Source organism: Drosophila takahashii, chromosome X (assembly GCF_030179915.1).
Source record: "Drosophila takahashii strain IR98-3 E-12201 chromosome X, DtakHiC1v2, whole genome shotgun sequence".
Classification (NCBI taxonomy): Eukaryota; Metazoa; Arthropoda; class Insecta; order Diptera; family Drosophilidae; genus Drosophila; species Drosophila takahashii.
In genome coordinates, this window is record NC_091683.1 from 1,943,862 (window position 1) to 1,969,490 (window position 25,629).

The following is a 25,629-nucleotide window of genomic DNA, read 5'->3' on the forward strand; positions in this document are numbered from 1 at the left end:
TGTACGCGTACGCCTGGAATGTACTACCCTTTCTTTGGGCTCAAGAAAGGCCCATGAAATCTTGGAGACAGCACCCACCACCCACTAACAACAAGACGGCCCCAATCCGTTGGCCAAGGCAAAAATAAGGGGGAAGGGGGATGGAGGGATAACAAGACACAGTGGCGTCTCTGGCATTGGGCACACCACATCACATCACAGCACAGCAGAATAGCCCCAAAGCCGGTTTCTCTCTCACTCTTTCGCTCTCTTTTGGCACCTGTCGCTGCCACTCTGTCTTGTCTCCGTTGGCCAACTTAACTTCTTCGGCTCACGACGACGACGACGTCGGCTTTTGGCCAAGTAGTAAAGCCAAGTCAAGTCAAGTCGCCGCTGCCGTGGGCACGTCTTGCGTTCAATGCGCTGCCAGCCGTCGATAAGAACGCACGCGAGCGGATCCCGAGATCCCGAACCACCCATACGAACTATCAAAATCAAAATTGAAATTGAAAAATTGGAAATACGCGCGCGCGTGTGCTTTTCCACTTTAAATATATACGTTTTCTATATTTTTTTTGATTAATTTTTTTCACACCAAGTGGAGAATTGGCAATGTGCAGTGCGTGATGTGTGTGGATTGGTGCTGCATCCAAATCTGTGGCAGAAAAATACAAAAGAACACTAGGCTATAGTTTTTCCATTCAAAAATTGTAGTACGGAAAACGCAGCTGCCTCAGAATGTCTGGCAAGAATCAAATGAGCGTCTTAATGGATAAGATCAACACGGTGAGTTCCATTGTGGGTTGTGGGTTGTGTGGGTCTCTAGGTTTTCTCTAGGTCTCTGGGTCGCAAAAAGAGTGCATCTTTCACACGAATTTGATTCGGTTAATTCGGTAAAAGCAATGCCGGTTCGCTTCTCTTGTGATAAACAGGGCGAAGATAAATGATTGTTCATATAATTATTTGTCTACCGAAGCTAATTGCAAAATGAAATGGGTGTCATCTCTTGTAAATATTTGTAATTAAAAATTGAAAGATAAAAAATAAATAAAATAATGTTAATTGCAAAATCTTAAGAAATGTTTAATGGATAGTCTAGTACCTATTAAAAACAAAACTTTACCATTTTAAAGAGTTGTCGATGTATTTTTTTTATTAGTTATTAGTTGACTGAAGATAAAAGTATTTATAATGTATTTCATAACGTGCAAATTTCGTAAATAATTTTTAACTATTTAAAAAAAAAACAAGCTTAAAACTTGAATATTTTCATAAATAGTAAAAAAATGTATTCTATGTTACATTGTTATTTGAGAGTGTGTGTGTGGATAAATTCTATCGTTTACCAATCGATTTTTTTGTGTCCAGTTTGCAATCGATTCCCTAACTTTCGTAACCCTGATTTCATTATTGTAAGTTTAATCCTTCTGTTTCCTCTCGTCATTATTATGCTCCTGTAAGATTTTCCACCTGCAAACGAAAAATGGGAGGGAGGGGGGAGCGATTAGAAAGGGGTTAGGAGAAAAGAGACAGTAGGACAGACCAGCACTCTCACTTGACCAACAATTTAGCGTCATTTGCATTCAAAAGTGTCGCCTGGTCACTCATAAATAAAATGAAATTGAAATTTTTGCGCCTCAGTTTTCCTCTCCACTTCCCCTCCCTCCGAGTTTCCCCTTCCCCTACCCCCTCCCCATTGGATGCCCGGGTACTCGACGCATTTTGATTGTGTAGAAATGAAAGTGAAATGCGCCCCAGCGAAATTGAGTGCCCATTGGCCGCCATACATCCCCATACCCCCACCCCATGATTTTGAGTGCGCCTCAATGAGCTTCAATTGAATGAGCTGACGAAATGCCGCGCACCGCATAACAAACATAAAACAAAAATGAAACGAAACGAAAAACAAACAAGTGGCAAATTATATAGAGGGGTACATTTACTGGAGGTGCAATGCATCGGGTAAATAAATTTGTGCAACAATAATTAATTAGTAATAATTTTTGGTTGCCTTTTTTTTGTGGTGTGTGGCGAGTGTAGAAATGCTGATGAGGCGGTAAAAGCGCGGGGTGAGAGTTGAGCAATCCACTCAAACTCCGTTTCAAAACCCCATACCAAACCTCCCCACTCCATTTTCCATCCACTATCACTATATGATGGTTCCGTTAACGAGCTTCGATTGCGGTGGATGGAGGATTGGGGATGGTGAATGCAGTTTAAAGGATAGAGGAGTTGCAATTCGAACCGAATCGATTATCCGATAACCTACTCCCCGATAACTCGATTAACGAGCCATTATTGCATTTGGCTATTGAATTGCATAAACTAAATTAGCAGGGGAGTTAGAGATTTGTTTTTGGTCTCGTTTTTGCTTTTAAAATAGATAATATATATTTTTTTTAATTCATAAATAATTCCTTACCATTTGAAATCATAAGAATCGTAATAACTTCATTATAGCCCACGGAATTATTATCCAGAACAAATACTGAATATCAAGGCCGAATATCAATGGCATTTATCCGCATATTTTACACCTTTACAACTCGAATGACACAACACCTTTTTGCTCGATTGGTAAATGTCACAATATCACCTGTCCTACGCTCTATTTATGCTATTTTTTTTACTTGAGTCCCACTTGAGACACAGAATTTCAGTAGCACTTTATGTGTAGCGAAAGCTAGGCTTGGCCTACGACATTCTGTGAACCTTCAAGGAAATCGAATGAATGGCACTTGGAACATGGAATTGCACTTGCGGTGCAGCTAGGGGATTACATATATACCTGGTATCCCGCTAACTACTAACCAATAACCAATAACGGCAAGTTCCGTTCTGACATTATGTCAACTACCGCAATCTGCACTAGAATTTGGCTGAGCTTTCTCCGCAAAATGCACAGGTTGCATAATCTGCATCATCTGCATCTGCTTCTGCATCTGCAAGTGCCACCAAACCCGATTTCGAACTGGTATTGGTATGGGTATTTGTACTGGTTCGTCGAATCTCGTCTCGTCTGGCCTGTGGTCGCTTTATTTATGACGTAAGCCCCTGGCGGATTCGGATTTGGATTCTAGGCCTGACATTGGCCTAGCCCACGAAGTATTATGGGGTCTCCAGCCTCCAGTCTACAGTCTCTATCCTCCAGTTTTCAGTCTCCAGCAGACGCAGACGAACTCGATTCTCACGAGCATTGGAGTGCTGAGTGCGAGTGCTCGCGGAATGTGGGCCAAGTCAGTGGATGGATAGCTAAATTATCTCAAGCGATGGCTTCACACTTGCTCACCTCCAATTACTTTCAAGTGGCGGCTACAATGATTATAGCCTCATGACACTGGCTTAAAAACTAGACTAGCTGATTTATTCTATAAAAAAAAATTAATGATAAAAAAAAATTAAATATTAAAAAACATATAAAATATATATAACATTAATTCTTCCTTTTTCACAGAAGTTTTTCAAATAAATCTAGTCTGTTACTCCAAATTTACGAAGGTGTCACAAGGCTATACTCATTAAAAATTAAATTATAATAAGATCTTGACGCGATAAAAACATATAAAATCTATATACTACATATAGTTTGATTTATTACATTAATTCTTCCTTTTTCAAATAAATCCAGTCGGTTATTAGAAATTAAAGATGGTGTCAGAAGGCTATAATCATTGTAAATTAAACTATAGTAAGATCTTGACTCGATAACAAAAATGATCTACTATATAATTATACTATGCCTTTGTTTTGTTTTTCCAAAGCGCCAGTAAATAACAATAATAGTTTGTAATCCATACTATAGGTAATCCCAGACAGACCGCCAAGGTCTCAACTGTGGTGACCACCACATCAAAGAAAGCTGATTCTATATCACGATAACGGATTAATATATCGCCGGCTAGTTTTACGGGAAGCTCTGACCCATATAGCCATATATCTTATTGCTTATAGGCCTCGCTCATAATTATTATTATACCATATGTATATACATTTTCGTAGCCCAAATACGGAAGCCGTGTAATGCTAATGAATCGCTGCGAAACCAGGCAGCACCAAAACGAGACTGGGAAAAGTGTGTTGTGAGTTGTGAGTTCGGGAGACGGGAGTCGGTAGTCGGGGGCACTGTAATAATTTCCTGTCTCTGGTCGCTGGCTGATTTGCATGTGAAGTCCCCACTCCAGTTGAATCCAATCCGATTTGGATTCGAAGACCACTCTACTCCAATCCAAGCCAATCCAATCCAAGTCTTGTTTGACTTACTTAATCAAACCTAATGGCAAAAGATACAAAAGTATCTGCATGTAATGCGATCCATTTGCGGGCCACCTACACCTACGCTCCTACGAAACTTTCCAGAGTTTGAAAATTGAAATTGAAATTTATGCGGACATGAATTAGCCTAGCCTCAGCTCGCAGCCGACCTGGCTAATCAACTGGAAATACATAATTCGTTTGTTTTCGCCTTTTGGCAAGTGAAAGTGCCTTAACTAGCTGACCAGCTAGAGTTTGAAGTTGATAGTTGATAGCTGATAACGCATCTGTCCGTGCATCGGATGGGGATCTGTGGATCTTCACTGTCCTAGCAAATAAATTAAACAATTAAAAGTAAACAATTATATATCAAATTATTAAGTTTGATGAAAATGACCTGGTTCAGCCATACATAGAGAAAAAAATAAAGAAATAATGACTCTCTTAATTTCAGTATTTATAAAACAGTAAAACTTGAACCCATTTCCCCCTTATTTGTTTTCCATTTTGGGGAAAAAATACTCTATAAAGACTAAAAATTATAAAGACCAAATATTTTTTTAAGAATTTATGTTCTCAATTTGAGTGCCATGGTTAATTCTCTCTGTGTAGGATTATACTAAGTGGTCAAGAAAATTTCCGAAAGCATTATTTTTGATAAGGAAACCTGACTGTAGCTTAAGTTTGTAACTTTAAGCTTACGGTTTTGTAAATAAATAAAACAAAATTCCCTCACTTTAACGAATTTAGAATGTTCTTGCTCCACACAGCATTTATCTTAGTATTTTTATTTCAGTATTTGTTGTGATAAGATTTCCTTTACTCTTTCTCCGAGAATCTCTGTATATCTCTTGGTTTTTATTTGCCTATCATTGTCAGTGTCAAAACTCGGTGTAAACATGCAAAATAGGGCAAATAAAAGTACGTTCTGGGCCAAAGTCGGATAAGATACGAATCTCTACGAAAGATTTCTAGCAGTTCTTCTACTAATTTGGGGATGGGAAGTTGGTTAAGGAAATATGGAAGTAGTGAAAAAGCCGCCGCGTCGAAACAAGGTGAGCAATGGATTTTTGGGGGGGAGATTTAGATGTGGGCTATGGGTTATGGGTAGAGGTGTTTAAGGTCAAGCTCGATTTCCCTCAAGTCCCCCCAACAATAAGCACCAGCAACCACTTTCCACAGGAGTTTTCTTTGTCAGGCAGATTTCAGATTTCACCGACAAACAAAACAAGAAATTGCCAACTTAATTTACGGCTAGGAAATGCGGGACGGGGAAGCTCACGATCTATGCGAGATCTTCTGCTTTGTTTTTTCTGTTTTCTGCCTTTTGATTTTCCCTCCCCTGCTTTTTTTTTCTTCTATTTCGATAAACATTTTCACTTTCGTTTTCGTAAACGTATTCGTATTCGTATTCAATTTGTGTGTTTTGGGGTTTCGCTCAGATTCGAACCAAAGAGTTTCCCCCGTCGACCGCCGACCGCCGGCCAATAATCACAATAATCATGGCAAGCGGGCAGTCAGTCAGGCCAAAAACAGGTTGCCGGCGGATGCCCAGACACTGCAGACTGCAGACGGCAGACTTTGGATTTTTCGGATGCCAAACGAAAGTGAAAACATTCACCAAGAAGAAGAAGCCAAGTGGAGTTGGTCTCCAATGATCCGGCGAGAAATAAAAATTGAATTTAAATAAATTTCGTATGTTAATTGCAGCGCCCAGAGTGGCGCGAAGTTCCCATCCCCAAACTGAAGCTGAAAATCAAAAAAATCTCCACCTGAAAACTGAAATCGAAACTGAAACTGTAAATTTCAAGTTTTTCTTATGTTTTTCAGCTTGTTTTTTTTGCGAATGCTTTGGCGGCTTACTTGAATTAATGAGGGTCAAGATACTTGGGCTTTGCTTTCGGTTTTTCTGTTTTTCGTTTATTCGATTTTTCGATTTTCGGTTAACTTAAACTTTTGCTTTCTACGGAGCGCAGTGAAATGGGTGATCAGAGTGATAGGAGGCACGTGTCGAACAAGTGAAGCTAATGAAACGCATTCATCCCATTCCCATTCATCGCCTTTTTGGAGGCTAAGAAACTGACCTCCAGTAATGATGGATGGCTTGGGAAAGGGGTAAACTTTAAATGCGATCTTCTATAACACTCGAAAAAAAGAGCTCTCAAAACCGTTCTTTCGATCTTGAAAGTAAAACAATTTTAATTTCTAAATTGCGATGAAGTGCTCTCGATTTGCAAGTCTACTTTAGTTTCGAAAAACGAAAACTAAGCTACTTCAACTCTACTTTAAAAATCCGATTTATCTCGAAAAAAAAAATGAGAGCTCTTTTGGCTTGATTTTGAGAACGTTTCTGCTTAAATTTCCTATCTAATTTTCTGTGTGAAAAACAAAACCGAGAGCTATTTTGTCTTGACTTTGGGAACGATTCTTCTTGAATTTCCATAATTTTTTCTGAGAGATGGAGGGGATAATTATAATTGAACGAATGATCCGATGAATATAATATCTGCAAATTGAAAGCATCAATTACTTTGGCTTTTAGCCCCTCTCGTTTAGGCAAATTAAATGGCCAACGCAAAGGTGAATAAAAACTAAACTTGCTTTTCGAGCGGAGTTTTCTTAGACTTTTCTTTCTGTTGCCATTGCCGGCTTTTGTTTTTTTTTTCGTTTTATGTTTTATTTTCAGATTCGTTTTCATTCGGCTTTTGCTTTTTAGCTTTCTGGCTCTTTGGCTTTGCATTGTTTTGAATTAATAATTTATATCGATTTTTTATAAGCGCCTGCGGCGCACATCAATTGATTTACCGGATTAGCATACATACCTCTCCCCTGCCAATATGTTTGCATATATATACGTATGCATGTGCCTGATCCGCCTGGATATCTCTTTTTTTTCGATTATTTTCTTTTTTATTATTGTATCAAGTTGATTTTGGTTAAAAAATTATTTGCAATTTATGAAACGCGTTCGCTGAGCACGGCGGCAACAACAACAACCAACGGTAACGACGACGAAAGTAAAAGTTCAATTAAATAAAGATAAATTGCACAACAATTGTTGTCGTTGTAGCCGTGTTTTTTTTTTCTTCTTTTTTTTCTTTGCTGGTTAAAGAGTCTTCGATGTCTTGCTTTTTACGTAAGCCACCATTAAATCCGAAATAAAAATTTCAAAAACCCAACGACACATTTCGGACAAGTGCCAAATGCCACGCCCCCTCCTCCACTGCCGCCGCCCCTGCTTGTTTTTGACCCCTAATAAAAGAAAATACCTGGCCGTAAAGTAGCGATTTTCGAATTAGCCAAGCAAATCAAAGCAAAGACATAACAAAACGAAAATTATGGCGGAAAATTACAGCGGAAATTGCAGGGAAAATTATTGTCATATTTTATTGAATATTGTAATCGTATCAATTGGAAATCCTGGCGTTTGAAATCGTGACATCATCAAAAGTATTATAATATTCTGCCTCCTATACAAATGTTATGAATTAATACTAATAAAGCATCGATATTATCGATAAGATTCTGATAAAATTTCGATCAAAATCCAAAATACTGTTAAATATCGGTATTCTTATTATTCGATAAAAGAACAGTTTTTATTTTCAATAATTTTCTGAAATAAACATACTATATAGAAGGACCATCAACGTTTTGCAGCTGTTTATTGAGATTTTCTAGTTTCTAAACAGAAGAGAATTTTGCACGATTTCGGCTGAAACCTGAAGCAGAGCTCCAGCTATTTATGTTAGTTACAGCTAGCTTAAGCCAGGCACCAAGCCTAAATCAAGTTGCAAGAATGCGGAATAAATGTCATTACGAAAATGAAACAAAGCGCTTGGAGTTGGTGGTCGGAAAACCCATGCCAAAAGACTCAAGCACAGCGGCTAGCAAAGTATCTTACAGATACCGCCGACAACAGACTCATTTAGATGTCGGATTGCTGGATTGCTGGATTCGCAAACTGGTTTCAAGTTGGCTAGCAAAGTGCATTACTTGGGGGTGTTAGACTGCCTAGCCTGTCTTAATAAATAAGTGCTCCCCCGATGTGTAAACGTAGCATATAGTATGTAGTATCTACATAGCATATAGAACCCAACGATCGTGGCCAGTTCAAAGTGGAAATGGAAGTCGAAGTCATTGGGGAACAGTGTGTTAGCCGGGTAATTAATTGCTGCACTTCGAGGCAACAACTTCCCCTTACCCTTAGCCCGTAGACTAAATTAGATTTAGTAAAAGTCTCGAAGCCTTCGACTTCGACTCCAAGTTCTTCCGTCTTCTGCCGTCGGAATCTGAAGGCCGCTGCGAGTCCATCTGCTGATACAAATACTAATAGTCAGTCGAGCCGAAACACTTCCCACTAGTCGTGCTGGTGGCCCGACCAATTAGGCCCATTATTGGTCTATAATTACCCCACCAATATCTGCCGATAGGGGGCGCCCCTGGGCCCCCGGGGGGGCGAAGGCCCCTCCCTTGAGCACATTTCGTGGCCTCTTAAACTTTAAATGTCAGTCGGATTGCCGGATTGCCAGTCCCCAGGTTTAGTTTCGGTTTGGGTTTTGGGTTTTCTGTTTTCGGTTTCATAGCCAAATGTCTCCTCGAAGTGCTGAATGCGAATTGGCCAAAAATTTCAACTTTGCTTAATTTTACGGGCATTAATTTGAGCGAGATGAAACCCTCCTGCGGGAAAACAACACAAAAGGTGTTTTTATTATAATTATCTTTGGGTTCAAAAATTTATAGAAATAATAAAAACACATATTTTCTATCATAACTGCATTTTAAAAATCTTTTCACATTATTATTATTTATATTATTTATATTTCCTGAAAAGCCATCATAATAGTCTTCAAAATTCAGTTAACTCCTTAAAGTAACTTATGTGACAAACAGCCGGATAATTTGGGGACCTATTAAAGTTTATTATTTCATAATTCATTAAGATCTTTTAATTGATGGCTCATCTACGATTTAGCTTCACTTCCTACCAACGCGACTTCCTGATCCGTCTGCATTTTCGATTATATCTGCACATTCTTGCCTGCCAATTGCACTTGACTTTCCATTTTGGCAGCTGTCCATCCACCGACCCTCATCATTTCACTTAACTTTGTTTTTGTTTGGGTTTTGGGTTTGGTTTCGGTTTCGGTTTTGGTTTCGATGGTGGTGCGGTCGTTGTAATCACAATTAAAAAGCACTTTGCCAATTCGCTAACAACTTGTTCGCCAAGATGTTGAATGGGCCCTCCTGTCTGTTGTTTTGCTGTTTTTGCGCTGTTTTGCCGATTTGATGATTATCAGGGAAAAACGAAAAGCAAAACAAAAACGTTCAACGATGAGCGATGACCCTTGACATGATGGTGAGATATTAAGGGGAGGGGTATAAAGGGTTGGGGCCCTGATCGATCCTCAGTGGTCTATTGTTGCTGACTGACCCGTATCGACCACCATCTACCATCAAAAAACAACGACGGACAGCGACGGACAACAACGGACAACGACGGACAGCGACGGACAACGGCGACAACTTCATTGGTGCATTTAGTGAAAGTTGATGCCCGCAGCAGGAGATGATCGCTTCGTTTCAAACCACCGTATAACGTTGTAAAAATACTTGCACTTTTTCCATACGTTTTTTTTTTTCGTACATTTTCCACTGCCAGCCAGCCAGCAACACTGCCTGGCATTTAGTTTTAGTGGATTTTCTGATATTTTCCTCGACTCATTTAAATGGAAACTGCTGCACCCACTTTGACTTTACTTTGCTCTCGAGGTGCCCGAACTTTTGGCCATAAATTCTCAGCCTATTCGGGCAAAAATATCAAAAGGTAGAGATAAACCGCGATACGAAATAGCAGAAATGTAAATGAGTCGAGTTCGAGAGTCTCAGATTGAAGTCGCTCACCCAAAAAAAAGGAGTTAGAAGGGTAAATCTAGCAATTGGTAGGCCAAATTAGTTGATCAAAGAACGCAGTGAGAGGAAATGACAAGAACAAGTAGCCAGCGAGCTGGAAACCGTTTGTGTGTCGGTTTCAACAAGTCCAGTTTATGTCCATAACCTCCCGTGTGACAAGTCCAAATTGTTGGGTCACCGATAAGATTTCAGATATTTAATACGAATACAAAAATGTTCTGTTTATGGTTTCAACACCGTTATTTATTTGTTAAGCAGTGACAGTTAAGCAATTTAAAAGTAGTAGTTTAAAATGTAAATGAAAAATCGTTAGTATAGTATTCAAAATTTCCATTGTTTTCTTTAAATTTAAATTAAAGAGGTCCTTGTTTCTTAATAATATATTCATAAATACATTAAGAAAACCCCAAAAAAATGTTAATACCGTTCGTGTTCCGTTTTGATTTAATGTTCCTAGCCCCCTGCTGCTCTCGGTAGTTGGGAAATGCGGGTTTGTGGACGCTGTTTATGGTTTCGATTTCATTTTCCATTGTGGAAGTAGCAGGTGGTGGGTGGGTGGTGCAGAGAGGTGGGTCTTGTGCAATGTCATTTTAGCACCCGCATGCCTGATTACTCGATTACATTCGTTACATTTATTTTCGTATTTTTCTCTTTTTTTTTTTTTTGCTTTTTTCTGCTGCCCTGAGTGGCTATTGTTTTGCCCAAGTTGTTGTTGCATGTAAACAACACCTTAAAACACCTTCACCACGGTCCAGCGCAATTGTAATTTTGTTTTATGCCTGGCTTTCGTTGTGTCGCTGTTTTTTTTTTGCCGCCAATCGGCCACAAAACAAGAAACTAAATAATCGCAAATCAAAAACCTAAAAAGTACACTCTAAAAAAAAGAAGCAAGAACAAAGTTCAAACGATCAAAGGAATGAAGAGTTTGGTTTAGATTTATAATTAGATATGGTTGTGGAAAAGGGTTTTCATAACCAATTTTTTGTTACATACTTTTTGAATACCACATTTTTTTTTTATTTTTCATTTGAGTGGATCTTTAGTTTTTTCGCAACGGAATCTTCCACTTTCCTTAATCTTCATCTTAATCTTAATCTTAGCCCACAAATATTGTCACTTACTTATCGCAGATAAAAGATAGAACATTGGGCAACTGTTTTCCCCTTATTAAGATGTTTTGTGTTCCTCCATCCCTCAGCCATAAAAAAAAACCAAGAAATGTGGCAATTCAACAGTGCCGTGCTGACAAATGCGCTAAAAATGCTGGCAATTAACTGACAACTGCAAATGAAATGCCACAAATCTCGGGCACCCGGCATCTCCAACGCCTTCCCCCTTTTGTAATTTGCAAAAAGCCCCCCGCCCCACCGAATTCGAATTTCCACTTTGCCGCTTTCGTTAGTTGGTCATAATGACTATTTTTGGACCGTGCGACGGGGCCAAAATTGCAATTGCAATTGCCGGCAAGGAAAGCGGACGGACAACGTTGCGTATGATTGATGCCTGCTCAGTTGCTCAGCTGCTCAGCTGCTGCCTCCTCGCACCGATAATTAACCAAGCAAGCAAAGTGCCCAAAGAAAAGTGGGTAAAGATGAGCTTATGTCGCCGCCGAGTGTTTCTGATATTTTGCAGCCTTTCTGCCAAAAAGGAAAAGTTTCTGGCTGCCAGCTGTGTGTGTGCGCGCTTTCGACATGTTTTCTTTATTTTCCTGGCATGCGGAAAAACTAGTTTTCCCATTTTCGTTGATGCAGTGTTTGCGCGGTTGCCGTTTGATGGATTTTTTTGGTTTGGTCGTTCAAGCAAAAGGGCAGCAAAAGGCAGCTGTTAGATGAACTGATCCCGATCCCCGCCATTCCAAATCCCCGAAAAGAGATCCGTGATCGCCAACACTTCCTGGCCCCCAATTTCAATCACCGGCACACTTGCATTTCCATTTCACTTTCTGGCTTATGAAGTTATTACGCGACTCTCCGTTCGCCTAGTGGTTTTGGGTTTTGGTGGGCTGTTTGTGGGTGTACTCGGAAGTGCATTTTCCTCAGCTTTCCCAGCTGCAGGGGCGTGGCAGTTGGCAGGTGTGAAAAATGCGATTGCCGTGGGCATTAGACTTTGGGAATGTGCACCCAGGAAATAGCCTCTAGATATTTTAGGGGTATTTTAACAGCAATTTATGAAAAGAAAATCGGGGATTTTTCTTTGTTCTTTTGTGGTAGTTCTGGTAAATAGTGTGACCATGCGAAAAGAAAGGAATTAATTTTCTATTTTATTGGGAAAGTGTTTGATTATTTACTGGTTTAAAGTTAAAGTTTGTGCAACAGATTCGTTTTCTAAGCAGGCTTGGCCGAAATTGTTTAATAATTAGTTTAGATCTGTAGCGAAAAGTATAACTACCTTCCATAAAAATGTAAAGCATCATAAAAACACATAAAAATCAAAGAAGTAAAAAAGCTTATAAGGCAAAACCATGAACTCGGCGCAAACAGAACAGAACTGGAATCAATTCCCAATTCCCCCGCCGAATGGACTCTTCGAAACCCTTAACGTATATACGCCAGCTGTGGATTATGTAGCCCTTAGAACTCCTGTAAAGAGCGAATTTAGAAGACGAGTTCTGTTCAAGGATGAAAAACGGGAAGTAGAGGTCATCAAGGAGCTGGAGTTATTTTTCCAAACGGAAGATATAACAAAGAAACGCTGCCTCAATGATCATTTCAATGAACTTCCCATGAATGTTATTTGCCAGACTCCTTGTATTATGCCCTTAAATGATCAATATCCCTGTGTGGGCTTCTGGAGTGCCCTCCTCAGTTACATTTTCAACTTTCTGGGTATTTTCGGGAATGAATGCGATATGGGCGACAGGCTAAGCTGGACATGCGAAAACAATATACATTTCTAGAATAAAACGAATAAAATAAATACCTCATACCAACTATACAATTGACCTCCTCTGATCTCTGGTTTCCCAGTAGTAAAGTTTCTATGCTCATTTATTTTTGGTGTATCTATTGACGCTTTTTTATGGGCTGTCTAAATATTTGCCACTAATTGCGGCCAAAATCGTCGCATCTATGCCAGAAATAGGCACCGCGTGTAATTAGACCCACGCGCAGGCCAAAAGCGAGCCATCTGAGCGCGGATTTAATTAGTGGAGCGGACTTGGCCCACACAGTGCAGACTGCGACTGCCACAGCGACCCAGACGGAGATCTAGAGATCTGGAAACCCAGATGGAGATGGAGTTGGTGGCTGTCTGCTGTGACACGAGCTGAGGAGCTAAGACTGAAGCTGAAGCTGAATCTGAATCTGAAGCATTGACCTGATTTGTGACGGCGACGACAGCAGCGGAGACAACAAACCGAGAAACTATTGAGACAAGAGACAGAGCAGAGACAAAGCCGAGACAGAGGCTATCAAAGCAGCTGGCTTTGGGGCCACTTGGCAACTGGGCCACTTGGCAACTGCATCCGAAATGATCCCCCGGCGGAGCTTAGTGGGTGAACTCAACTGGAGTAATGAGAGTCTGCCTAAAACTAAGTACCTAACAAAACAACCCGAAGTTAATCAGAACGAATTCACTGAATCGGGCACAAGAAATTCTTAGATTTATGAAAGGGAACGGAAACTTCAAGATATTTCACATGAATCTTAAAGAAAAGCCTAAGCCAAGCGAGAGCGCATTTCTTGTCTACCTCAAATTAGGTAACTTACAAAACAACCCGAAGTTAATTAGAACTCACTGAAGATTTATGGAAGGTAACGGGGGAGCTTCAAGATATTTCTCGACAAAAAACAACAAAACCCGCTTTGCAGTAATATTAAGAATTAATCCGGACTTCAGATTAGATTGGAAATTTTTTACCGGCCTTAACTTTAATCCTTTGGTGTTTGAGAACCGCGGACAGGCGGTTTAAACCCGTTTGCCGGATTGATTGATGGCCGTTGATTGAGCACTCGCTTTGGCAAATAAAAAAATGAGCAGCGCCAGCAGATTACCCAATCCATTGAGCAAGTCTCAGGCCAATTCCAATTCCAAATCAAATACCAAATACCAGCTCGTACTCGTACTTCAAATCGGATTCCACTCACTCGGAACGAGTCGAAAGGCGTAATGAAAGCAAATTAATAAGCCATCATCAGCATAATGTGCTCGCTACTCCTCGATTACGTCTTAAGTGGATTGTGGTGTGTGCTGTGTGTTGTGTGCAATGCGATTGCAATTCACAACTTCAGTACTCTACTCACAATTTGCATAACAACAGGAGGGGAAACCGGGGAAACTCTCCCACATGAATTCAATTTGAATTTCGGTTCTGCGGCGGTTGCAACACACGGATCGCAGACAGCAGACTTACGACAGATCCAACAACTTGACAACAGTTGTAATAATGTTTGTTTCTCGCTTTGCTTTTGGCTTGCTTTAGTTCAGGTCGCCCTGCGAGTACAAATGAATAAATGTGTCTGCACCCCACGCGCTGCCAGTAATCAGAAACAGAAACCCACGAAATACGAAAATACGCTGTTGTGGAAGTGGAAATGGAAATGGAAATGCCGCAGAATATGCTGATTTCTGCTCTGCATATTGTGGGTAAAAACCTAATTTTTAGTAATCTATGACATCTGACAAGCAAAATCCCCCCACGAAATCCCACGATGACCTCTCGAGTGAGGAGGGAAAGTTTGTGGTTTATTATTATTATACCCTTGCAGAGGGTATTATGATTTCAGTCAGAAGTTTGCAACGCAGTGAAGGAGACGTTTCCGACCCCATAAAGTATATATATTCTTGATCAGCATCACAAGACGAGTCGATCTAGCCATGTCCGTCTGTCCGTCCGTCTGTCCGTCTGTCCGTCTGTCTGTTTCTACGCAAACTAGTCTCTCAGTTTTTGAGCTATCGGGACAAAACTTTCGCAAAAGTCTTCTTTCTATTGCAGGTAGTATATATGTCGGAGCCGACCGGATCGGACAACTATATCTTATAGCTCCCATAGGAACAATCGGAAAAAAAAAACTTTAAAAAATTCTAGCTTCGGTGTTTTTTGAAATATTACCTTCTACTTTTGGGGATGTTATTTTTTAAATATTTCTGAATTTCGAATTAATTATTTAAAAAATCGGACTACTATATCATATAGCTGCCATAGGAACGATCGGAAAAATAATGGAAAAGTAATAGGAAATAAATTCTAGCTTCTTTGGTTTTTATTGTATTATCTTCTACTCTAGGATATGACTCTTTTTAAATATTTTCGAATTTCAATTTTAATTTAATCAAAATCGGACGACTATATCATATAGCTGCCATAGGAACGATCGGAAAATTAATGGAAAAGTAATAGGAAATAAATTCTAGCTTCTTTGGTTTTTATTGTATTATCTTCTACTCTAGGATATGACTCTTTTTAAATATTTTCGAATTTCAATTTTAATTTAATCAAAATCGGACGACTATATCATATAGCTGCCATAGGAACGATCGGAAAATTAATGGAAAAGTAATAGGAAATAAATTCTAGCTTCTTTGGTTTTTATTGTATTATCTTCTACTCTAGGATATGACTCTTTTTAAATATTTCCGAATTTCAATTTTAATTTGATCAAAATCGGACGACTATATCATATAGCTGCCATAGGAACGATCGGAAAATTAATGAGAAATATTAGAAAATTGAACATTTTTGCGATTTGTTAATTAATAGGAATGATCTGCAAGGGTATATAAGCTTCGGCTGGCCGAAGCTAGCTTCCTTTCTTGTTATTTATTTGTCTATATATTATGTTTACTACGTTGATCGACCTTAGAATTAAATACCATTGAGTTTAAATTAAATTATTATTTATTACAAAATATGAATAGTAAATATAAATAATTATTAAAGGATTAAAAATTGAAATATTTATGATTTAATAAGTTTTAAATAAATATTAAAGTATTAACTTTAATAAGTTTAAACTATCTTCAAGTTTTCTCGTTTTTTTTTTATATAGCATATTTTTATTTATAGCGTTGATAAACCAACTTAATGGTTATAAAACGCATAATTTAGAACATAGAAACAAATAACTGGAAACATAACATGAGTGTGGAAAGAACAATTTTATAACATTGACAGTTCTACATTACTGTCTCAGGACGCGGGTTTGATGGCGTCCTCTTGTCCAGAGATCACCAGGGTGTCGACGCTTCAGCCTTCTTCTTGTGGTTGGGTTTGCCAAGGATGCAGCTAATTGATTGGAGTGGGCTAGTAGTCGTTCGTTGTAGCGGCTTGAGTGCATGTTGATTTGCTCTCTCACTGAAGGAATGTGCAGGTCGCTGGCTAGGACCTCATTTCGTACAGTATATTTATCATTTATTTGTTGGGAATATGCAAACATCAAAGCTACTGGCTCCACCTAGCGGCTGTTGAATGTGTTGATGGCTCCATCTAGCGGCTGTTTCTAGTTTTGCTCTTAACTTTTTAATGAATAGTCCGATTTAAAAAATTTCTTCTACATTTTAATAGGTATCTTTAAACACAACAAAATTATTAATTGCTATGCCGCATTAGTTAGAACCTGGGGCTGGGGTATAACCGACATGGTTGAGTGAGGATCAGTAACCATCGCACATCAACGAGTGTGTGCAACTGCGATTGCATTTGTGATTGCATTTGTCTTCTTGGCCCGTCTTTAGGCTGTCTGGCTGGTCTTGCCATGACTCGGTTTGGTTTTGCTGGTTTTCTTGGATTTCTTGGTTTTCTTGGCTTCTTGTTGGCTTGCTGCCTTGGCATGAGGCGGTGCCAGTTGCCAACAGTTACCTGTTGACGTGCATTTGTCTGGCCTGACACCTTGGCCTGTCAGCCGGCATTAGCGGCCTGTCACAATGTTGTGGGCAGGTCAATTACTTACTTACTTACTCACCTACTACGAAATGGTACTAAAGTTCTATATGTTCTCTGCTTTTTTCAGACCCTACAGTCTTGTCCCATCGTGTGCATCAATGAGCCGGACAGCAAGGAGATACTGCAATCGAGTGCGGAGAGCACGCTAGAGAAGCAGCCCAAGGAAGGAAGCTCCTCCTCGTCGGGCACTTCGGTGACCAGCCTGAATGGCAACTGCATTGCAATCAATGGAGGAGTAGGAGAAGCTACTCTAGCAACCACCAGCAGTGCGGCCGGAGTGACCAAGATAACGATAACCAGCGACAGCAGCAAAAATAGTACCAACAACACAGCTAAAATCGACTGTTACAAGAACAGCAGCAGCAGTTTGGTCTCCATCACCAGTCTAAACAGCTGCAGCGACCTCAGCCGGGGAAGTACCGCCACCCTGCCCATTAGCAGTAGTACTTGCAACAGCAGCAACAACGTCAGCAGCCATCCCCTCAACAGTAGCAATAGCTTGAACAACAACAACGGCAGCGACACCTCGTCCAACAACTTCCAGGAGCGTTTCGACTTTGAGCACTGGAAGGGAATACTCAGCGACTACAACTGCTTTCACGGGCTATATCGCTACTGGAATCAGTACAGCGGACGCAGTGCAGCCAACAGCAACATCAACGGTAGTCAACAGCAGCAGCAGCAGTCGCTACAGTCCCATTCCCAATCGCAATCCCAGTCCGAACATGAAAACGGCCTGGGCAGCGGAGTTGGTTCCTTCTACACACACAACATATTAGGCTACACCTTCGGCTATCCCTTTGGCCTGAAGGAGGACCTCGACGGCAACTGCAGCAGCAGCAACTGTCACGGCAGCAACAGCAGCAACAACCATAGTCTCGGCCTCAGGAAGTGGCTTTCAGGCAGCCCCAGCAGCAACGAGACGCCGCTACAGAAGCACTACAGACACCAGCAGAAGAAAAAGATGCCCGGGTTCAGGGGCAGAAGGGTCTGGTGCGGTTGCTTCAAGGTATGTTTCGTGTTGACGGATGGACAGTTAGTCAGTTTAAAGTTTAGAGTGTTACTAGGTTCAGATTATTAATTAATTGCATAAACCTACAAACCTACAAAAGAGTTTTTTACACAAACTAAATCTAAGAGGATCCATGATCCTTAAACTAGGAATATAGATGTACAGACGTGGAAGAAAAAATATAAACAAACTTTCTTTTTTATGTTTTTGCGTAAATATTTATTACTTATACCTTTTTATTTTTTTTTAATATTACCCAGTATCTTAAAAGTCAAATAAAAAAAAGCTAGATGGCGCACTTTCTTTAAAATTTTTAACATTTTTTTAAGAATTTAGTTTCTTTAATTTAAGTAAGAAATATTAATAGAAAACGAACAAGGAACAAAATCGTTACTATTTACTTTTTCTTCTATGACTGTACTACGTATTAGCCAAATTAAAATAGATCATTATGTAATTAGAACATGGAAATTGTGGGTGACACTTAAGAGATCCGAACTCGAACCCGAATCAAATGAACCAAACGAAAAATCCAGGCAAAGTCACGTGCAAACCTTAAAAACCCGACAGACAGAACCGATTGCCAATCGAAATTGGAGCCGGCACTCGAGCACTGCCTCAACTTAAGCCCTTAAGTCAAATTCGAATTCCAACCTTCCCCGAGATTCTGTGTCAGCGAATTTGTCAAATTGTGCACGAAGTTGCATAGGAGGTGATAATTCGAATTGCCATGGGAACGATCCACAAAGTAGGGGGAGTAGGTGGATTGAACACTAAGGAAAAAAGTTTATTTTTGTTTAAAATTTTAATCCATCCTTCCCACCCCAAAAATATCAGTTTTTTGGCCGAAACAAGGGAAATAGTAGCCCAAATATGGAATGTCATACCTTGTTGAAATCGTAGCTAAATTCTGAATCGATTTCCGTTAAAATCTGGACATTTTAATTTTTGTCAATTTTTTGCAAAAAATCATGATGGTACCCTTATAAAAAATGCGAAAATTGGTGAAAAATTAAATTTCCCTAAAAGTGATGGGGATCGTTAGTTTAGGTTGTTAGCTGTTCAAAACAGTCGGTCATTTAGCTCTCGGCCTTGATTTGTCCAAATTACGGCTGAAAAACCAAAAAAAAAAAAAGGCGATTTTCAGCGAAAATTTGAACCTCTTTTTTCACCCTAAAATATCAGTATTTTGACTAACAATAAAAGTAATCATCCAAATATGTCATACCTCTTTAAACTCGTAATTAAGTTCCCAATTGACTGGCATTCAAACCTAGAAATTTTTAATATATTTTAAAAAATATTACAAGTTTGTATTGATATTGATAATAGGGTAGAATAGACCCTTTTTCCTATCGACTTTTTTTTTCTGTGCAGAAGCTAAGGGACTTAACATTACCCACTGAATCAGACTGAATCACGAGCGCAGCGAGCAGAACCGCTTTCTGAGCTGGCGGGGATTGGATTGGATTGGTTTGGCTTGGAGGTTGGGCAATGGCTTCATTGGCCTTCTAATTGGACACGCACTGCTGACGGACGAAGAACGTTCTGCGCTTGAGCAACCTGCCCACTAATCGATTCTTCTTTTCCTTTTCCCTTTCCTCGTTCCAGGACGATGAGCCGCCCGAGATTTGTGTGGTGGAGGGGGCGTTCACCCTGCAGACGCTCACGCCCACGCAACCGATGCCGTCGGTGGATGAGCTGGACACAAAGTTCGCGGAACTGGTGGAGGAGCTGGATCTGACGGCGCCCAACAAGGAGGCGATGCTGAGTTTGCCGGCGCAAAAGAAGTGGCAGATCTACTGCTCGAGGAAGCTGCCCTTGGATGCGGGCGATGGTCCAGATGCGGCGGCCATAACCCAACCGCCCACCGCCGAGCACTATATCGAGCGACTCAAGGAGCTGGTGGTGCATGTTTCCCTCTCGCCGGAGGATTCGCCCAGCCATGAGTCAGCCGGCAATGGCAATCATCGACTGGATGGCCATGCCGCCTTTGTGGACGCCCTCAAGACATCGCTGCGCACCTCCACGCACAGCTTTGTGCTGCGTTTCGTGGAGCTCGATGGGCTGCCCGCCCTGCTGGATCTTCTGCTGCAGCTGGACATCCGGGTGGCCAACAGTCCGCTGCACACCAGCCTGATTGGATGCATCAAGGCGCTGATGAACAATTCGATGGGCAGGGCGCATGTGCTGGCCCATCCGACGGCCATTGATACGATAGCAAGATCGCTGGTGGCGGATAACATACGCACCAAGATCGCCGCCCTGGAGATTCTGGGAGCCGTGTGCCTGGTGCCCGGCGGCCATCGCAAGGTGCTGCAGGCCATGCTCTACTTCCAGGAGTTCGCCACCGAGCGAACCCGTTTCCAGAGCATTGTCAACGATCTGGATCGCTCGACCTATGGGTACAGGGATAATGTGAATCTCAAGACGGCCCTCATGTCGTTTGTGAATGCGGTGCTTAACTATGGACCCGGCCAGGAGAACCTCGACTTTAGGCTCCATCTGAGGTACGAGTTTCTCATGCTGGGCATCCAGCCGGTGATCGACAAGCTGCGCACGCACGAGAACGAAACGCTGGACAGGCATTTGGTGAGTGTTCCGCTGAGATTGAACATCATTCCTCTAATACTTTTATTCCTGCTCTGTAGGACTTCTTCGAGATGGTGCGCGCCGAGGATGAGAAGGAGTTCGCACGGCGCTTCAAGGAGGAGCACGTGGACACCAAGAGCGCCGGCTCCATGTTCGAGCTGCTGCGTCGAAAGCTTAGTCACTCGCCCGCCTATCCGCACATGCTCTCCCTGCTGCAGCACATGCTCCTGCTGCCCTGTAAGTATATCGAGAATATCGATATTTTCTATATTTATACAATATCGTATCGATAATATCTATTTTTTGAGGAATATAAAGTAAAATCTAGAAAAATGCATTATAAACGTGTTTATAAAAACGTTAGAAAATCTTCAATGCTTTCGATAACAATAAAATATCGAAATTTCGCGAGGTCTAAAAAAGTAAATTCTAAAAGAAAAAGTATTATAATTATATTTATAATAAAACGATGAAATAAACATCAGATAAACATTGATATTTATACAATATCGTATCGATAACATCGATGTTTTCAAAGAATAATCGAAATTTCGAAAGGTTTACTTAAAAAAAGTAAAATAAAACGTTAAAAAACATCCCATAAACATCGAAATTTCGATATTTTTTAAACTCTTCTTAGAGTGCCGTCTAATCTAGAGTTATTGTATCCTATTCCCCGCAGATACAACGGGCCACTGCACGGAGCACTGGCTGCTGATCGACCGCGTGGTCCAGCAGATCGTGCTGCAGGTGGAACAGCGGCCGAACAGCGATCTCATCCCCGATCCGGACGATGCGGAGAAGCAGCTGAAGCTGGCCGCCGATACGCCCGTCCACGATCCCGACGTGGCGCCCCTGCAGATCGATGTGGCCAAGCTGGTGCGTCTCCTTGTCAAGGAGGAGCAGCTGACGCAGGCGCGCAAGCGAGCGGACGAGCTGGAGCGCGAGAATTTCGACGTGCAGTCGCGGCTGGCCAAGAAGGAGCAGGAACTCGATCTACGCATGCAGGAGAAGGAGGATCTGGAGACGGGACTGGCGCGAATGCGCGAGCGTCTCGAGAAGGAGTCCGCCCAGCACTCGCAGGCGGTGCAGCGGGCGCAGACCGCGGAGATGCGGGCCGAGGATCTGCAGCACCGCCTGCTCAGCGAGCAGCAGGAGCGCTCGCGCCTGGAGCGGCTGGTCACCGAGGGCAGCATACCCGACGACCAGAAGGTGGCCGGTCTCACCGGCTGCAATGGGGCCGTCTCCCCGCCGCCGGCTCCGCCCATGCTCAAGACCATCCCGCCGCCGCCGCCACCGATGGCGCCGTCCATGATGATGCCCCCACCGCCGCCGCCCTGCCCAGGAGCCCCGCCTCCGCCGCCGAGCATGGCACAAACGATGGGTGAGATGTCCGGAATAGCTAGCTATCTAATTGGTGTGCTAATACCACTTCTATATTTGATTACCATCACAGCCCCTGCGCCACCCAAAGTGGATTTGCCAAAGAAGAATGTGCCACAGCCGACGAATCCGCTGAAGAGCTTCAACTGGTCGAAGTTGCCGGACGCCAAGCTGCAGGGCACCGTGTGGAGCGAGCTGGACGAGAGCAAGCTGTACAACAACATGGAGCTGGAGTCGATAGATAAGCTATTTTCGGCCTATCAAAAGAACGGGGTGTCGGTAAGTGGAAATGGGATATAAAGCTTGAAAAATATCGATATTTTCGATATTTTAAGAGCATTGTTTCGATAATATCGATGTTTTCAAGGAAAAAAAGTAAAACTTAAATAATTAGTATTTTTATTTAAAAAAAAAAACGTGGGAAAGACTGAAGGTTTCTGATAAACATAAAAATATCAAAATTTCGATGTTTTAAGTTTTAAATATCGATATTTTCGAAATTTTTCAAACATGTCGATAATATCAGAGTTTTAAAGGAAAAAAGTAAAAGCTAAAATAATTTGTATTATTATTTTTATAATAAAACGTTGGAAAGACATCGATGGTTCCGATAAACATAAAAGTATCAAAATTATCAAAATTACGATATTTTTCAAGTTCTAATGAGATCCCCTTTGAATCCATCCATCTAATTTCCCATCTTCCTCCTTCCTTCCCCAGGCCACCGACGGATCCTATGAGGATTTGCGAGTGACTGGCAAGGCGACCAAGCAGAAGGTACTGTCGGTGATCGATGGACGCAGGGCGCAGAACTGCACGATCCTGTTGAGCAAGCTGAAGATGAGCGACATGGAGATATCAAAGTAGGATTGCTAGCTGCCGCATTTAACAACTCAAACATTAACGATTATTATCGTGCACTTGCAGGGCCATACTCTCCATGGACAGCAACGAGCAGCTGCAGCTGGACATGGTCGAGCAGCTGCTCAAGTTCACGCCGTCGGCGGAGGAGCGAGCACTGCTGGACGAGCACAGCGAGGACATTGAGTCTCTGGCGCGGGCCGATCGTTTCCTCTACGAGATATCCAAGTGGGTTTTTTAATTGATTTTATTTGGTTTCTTAAATCTGTAATACTGTATTGTAATCCTTTGTAGGATTCCCCACTACGAGCAGCGGCTAAAGAGTCTGCACTACAAGAAGCGCTTCATGCTGACCATCAACGACCTGATCCCACGCATAACCAGTGTGATGGAGGCCTCGCGCGAGGTGGCTCGTTCCCGTCGCCTGCGCAAGCTCCTGGAATTGGTGCTGGCATTGGGTATGCTTCTGTTAAGATTCTCATTAAATACACCACTATAATGCAAACAAATCCCCCACAGGCAACTACATGAACCGCGGGGCACGCGGCAATGCCTCTGGCTTCCGACTGGCCTCGCTCAACCGGCTGGCGGACACCAAGTCGAGTGCCGCCAAGGGCACCACTCTGCTGCACTACCTCGTCCAGGTGATCGAGCGCAAGTTCAAGGACCTGCTGAAGCTGGAGGACGACATACCGCATGTGCGCGAGGCCTCCAAGGTGTCGCTGGGCGAGATGGACAAGGATATTCAGATGCTGCGCACCGGCCTGGCGGATGTGGCGCGCGAAATCGAGTTCCATCGCAGCTCGGGCCCCGCCCAGCAGGGTGATCGCTTTCTGCCCGTGATGCGCGAGTTCCACGCCCAGGCATCGGTGCGCTTTGCGGAGCTGGAGGACAAGTTCCAGGACATGAAGACGCGCTTTGATCGGGCCGTCCGGCTGTTCGGCGAGGATGGATCGGTGCTGCAGCCGGACGAGTTCTTCGGCATCTTCGACTCCTTCCTCGGCGCCTTTGCGGAGGCGCGGCACGACAACGAGAGCTTCCGGCGGCGGCAGGAGGAGGAGGAGAAGCGCGCGAAGCAGGAGGCGGAGCTGAAGAAGCGCACCATCGAGCGCAAGAACAAGACGGGTCTGATGAGCAGCGTGGCCCGCAATCTGGGCCTCAAGTCGGGATCCCCAAATGGCGGAGGTCCCGATTCGCCAGCCAAAAGCGTCGACAACAAGGGCGAGTTTGACGATCTCATTTCGGCCCTGAGGACCGGCGACGTGTTCGGCGAGGACATGGCCAAGTTCAAGCGGTCGCGCAAGGCGCGAGTGCTCAACGGTGGCAGCGGTGCCGCCAGCACCACCGGCCACACCTCGCCGCCGCGCCACGGCAGCCTGCAGCGGGAGGACAGCAGCGGGCGGGAGCGCGAGCGGACGGTGAGGCGCCAGTAATTGGATAAAGAACGGGATGGAGCAGGAGATTCGAGGGATTAAGATCTCTGCTGTCCCCGCTGTAAAGTAATGTTTCCCCGGATTGCGCGAAAGTATTTTTTTTTTATTTGTTTAAATCGTAAAGACACTTTTTGTAATTATTTATATATCTACTCATACTACCCGTACGCATACACTACGTTTGATGTATCTACCTACATAAACACCTACATATATAGCACATAATCTAAACGTAAAGCAAGCGTGAAACCAAATTTTTTACAAAATCGAAACGTAATTGTAATTTAAAGTCTAAACAAAAATGTTATGATCTAATCGAATCGAAGCGGATTGGATCATTGTGTGTAGCGTACCTTGGAAATTGTATTTGGCAACCATAATATGCTTCTATATCTGTACACACCGAGTCCTAATCGAACGGAGCTCACTCATCCTTATCGTAGCGCAATCGAGTAAGCTCGGCATAATCACTGCACATGGAATCGCCGGAGAGTCGGAGAATCGCGGCCTGCCATAAAGTCATGTTCAAAATTAAGGTTATATACATACATATTGCTTGTTTTCTTCTTGATTTTTTTTTTAGCACGAGACCCAGTGTATCGAACCCACATTGAACCTACACAGATTTTAAGGCGCATTAGGAGTTTGCACAGACCACGCCCCTTATGCGGATAAAGCTATCTTCTATTGCAAATCACACCCTTACCATTAACAAATTATAATAAACATTTATTGTGAATGAAAATAAACGAAGCTCGGTTTTTTGATCGTTTAAATATTAAAATTGCGATGTTATCGAGGATTATTTTGCAAAAGTTGTACAAAGACAAAAGCAATTGGAAAAAGGTAGAGTGAAATAATAACCTATTTTTTAGCAGTTTTTTAGCCGTAATTTGGACAAATCACGGCGTACAGCTAAAAAACCGACTGTTTTGAACAGCTAACAACATAAACTAACGATCCCCATCATTTTTTGGAAAATTAATTTTTTGATAAATTTTCACTTTTTTAATGATGGTTAGTTACATCATGATTTTTTCCAAAAAATTGACAAATACTAAAATGTCCAGATTTGAATGCCGATCGATTAGGGATTTCATTACGAGTTCAACGAGGTACGACACTCCATATTTGGATTATTATACCCGTTTTTATGGCCAAAATACTGAAGCATTCGGCAAGATTTTTCTCGGTGAAATGGTTGGACTCCTGGATTTCAGATACCAGGCGAACAGAAGCGAATAGCAGGTGTCCAACGATCAGCTGATCAGTTTATTCTTCTCCCACTTAGGGATGGCCTTTCTGCGGCACGCTCCATACAAACT

At 42.1% G+C, this 25,629-nt stretch overlaps 1 protein-coding gene across 2 annotated transcripts; it reads left to right on the plus strand.

Annotated features, from left to right (window-relative positions):
- The first annotated feature begins 410 nt into the window (after positions 1-410).
- Positions 411-25,088, plus strand: DAAM (disheveled-associated activator of morphogenesis-like protein). Of its 2 annotated transcripts, none has more exons than XM_017143090.3 (10): positions 411-765; positions 17,091-18,032; positions 19,647-20,627; positions 20,687-20,864; positions 21,310-22,011; positions 22,084-22,289; positions 22,731-22,873; positions 22,938-23,099; positions 23,166-23,329; positions 23,391-25,088. In XM_017143090.3, exons 1-10 carry the CDS (start codon positions 718-720, stop codon positions 24,302-24,304), a joined length of 4,440 nt encoding a protein of 1,479 aa, XP_016998579.2. In that variant the 5' UTR covers positions 411-717; the 3' UTR covers positions 24,305-25,088. The 2 variants fall into 2 exon arrangements, with proteins under 2 accessions (XP_016998579.2, XP_070074693.1); XM_070218592.1 differs by lacking the exon at positions 411-765 and adding an exon at positions 5,235-5,285.
- The last annotated feature ends 541 nt before the right edge of the window (positions 25,089-25,629 follow it).

What these genes read in the sequence shown, in the direction of transcription:
- DAAM (XM_017143090.3), top strand. Translation starts at nt 718, where the DNA reads ATGTCTGGCAAGAATCAAATGAGCGTCTTAATGGATAAGATCAACACG. An exon ending in GAGCATGGCACAAACGATGG is followed by an intron (nt 22,012 to 22,083) that starts GTGAGATGTCCG and finishes TTACCATCACAG; the next exon opens with CCCCTGCGCCACCCAAAGTG. An exon ending in TTCCTCTACGAGATATCCAA is followed by an intron (nt 23,100 to 23,165) that starts GTGGGTTTTTTA and finishes AATCCTTTGTAG; the next exon opens with GATTCCCCACTACGAGCAGC.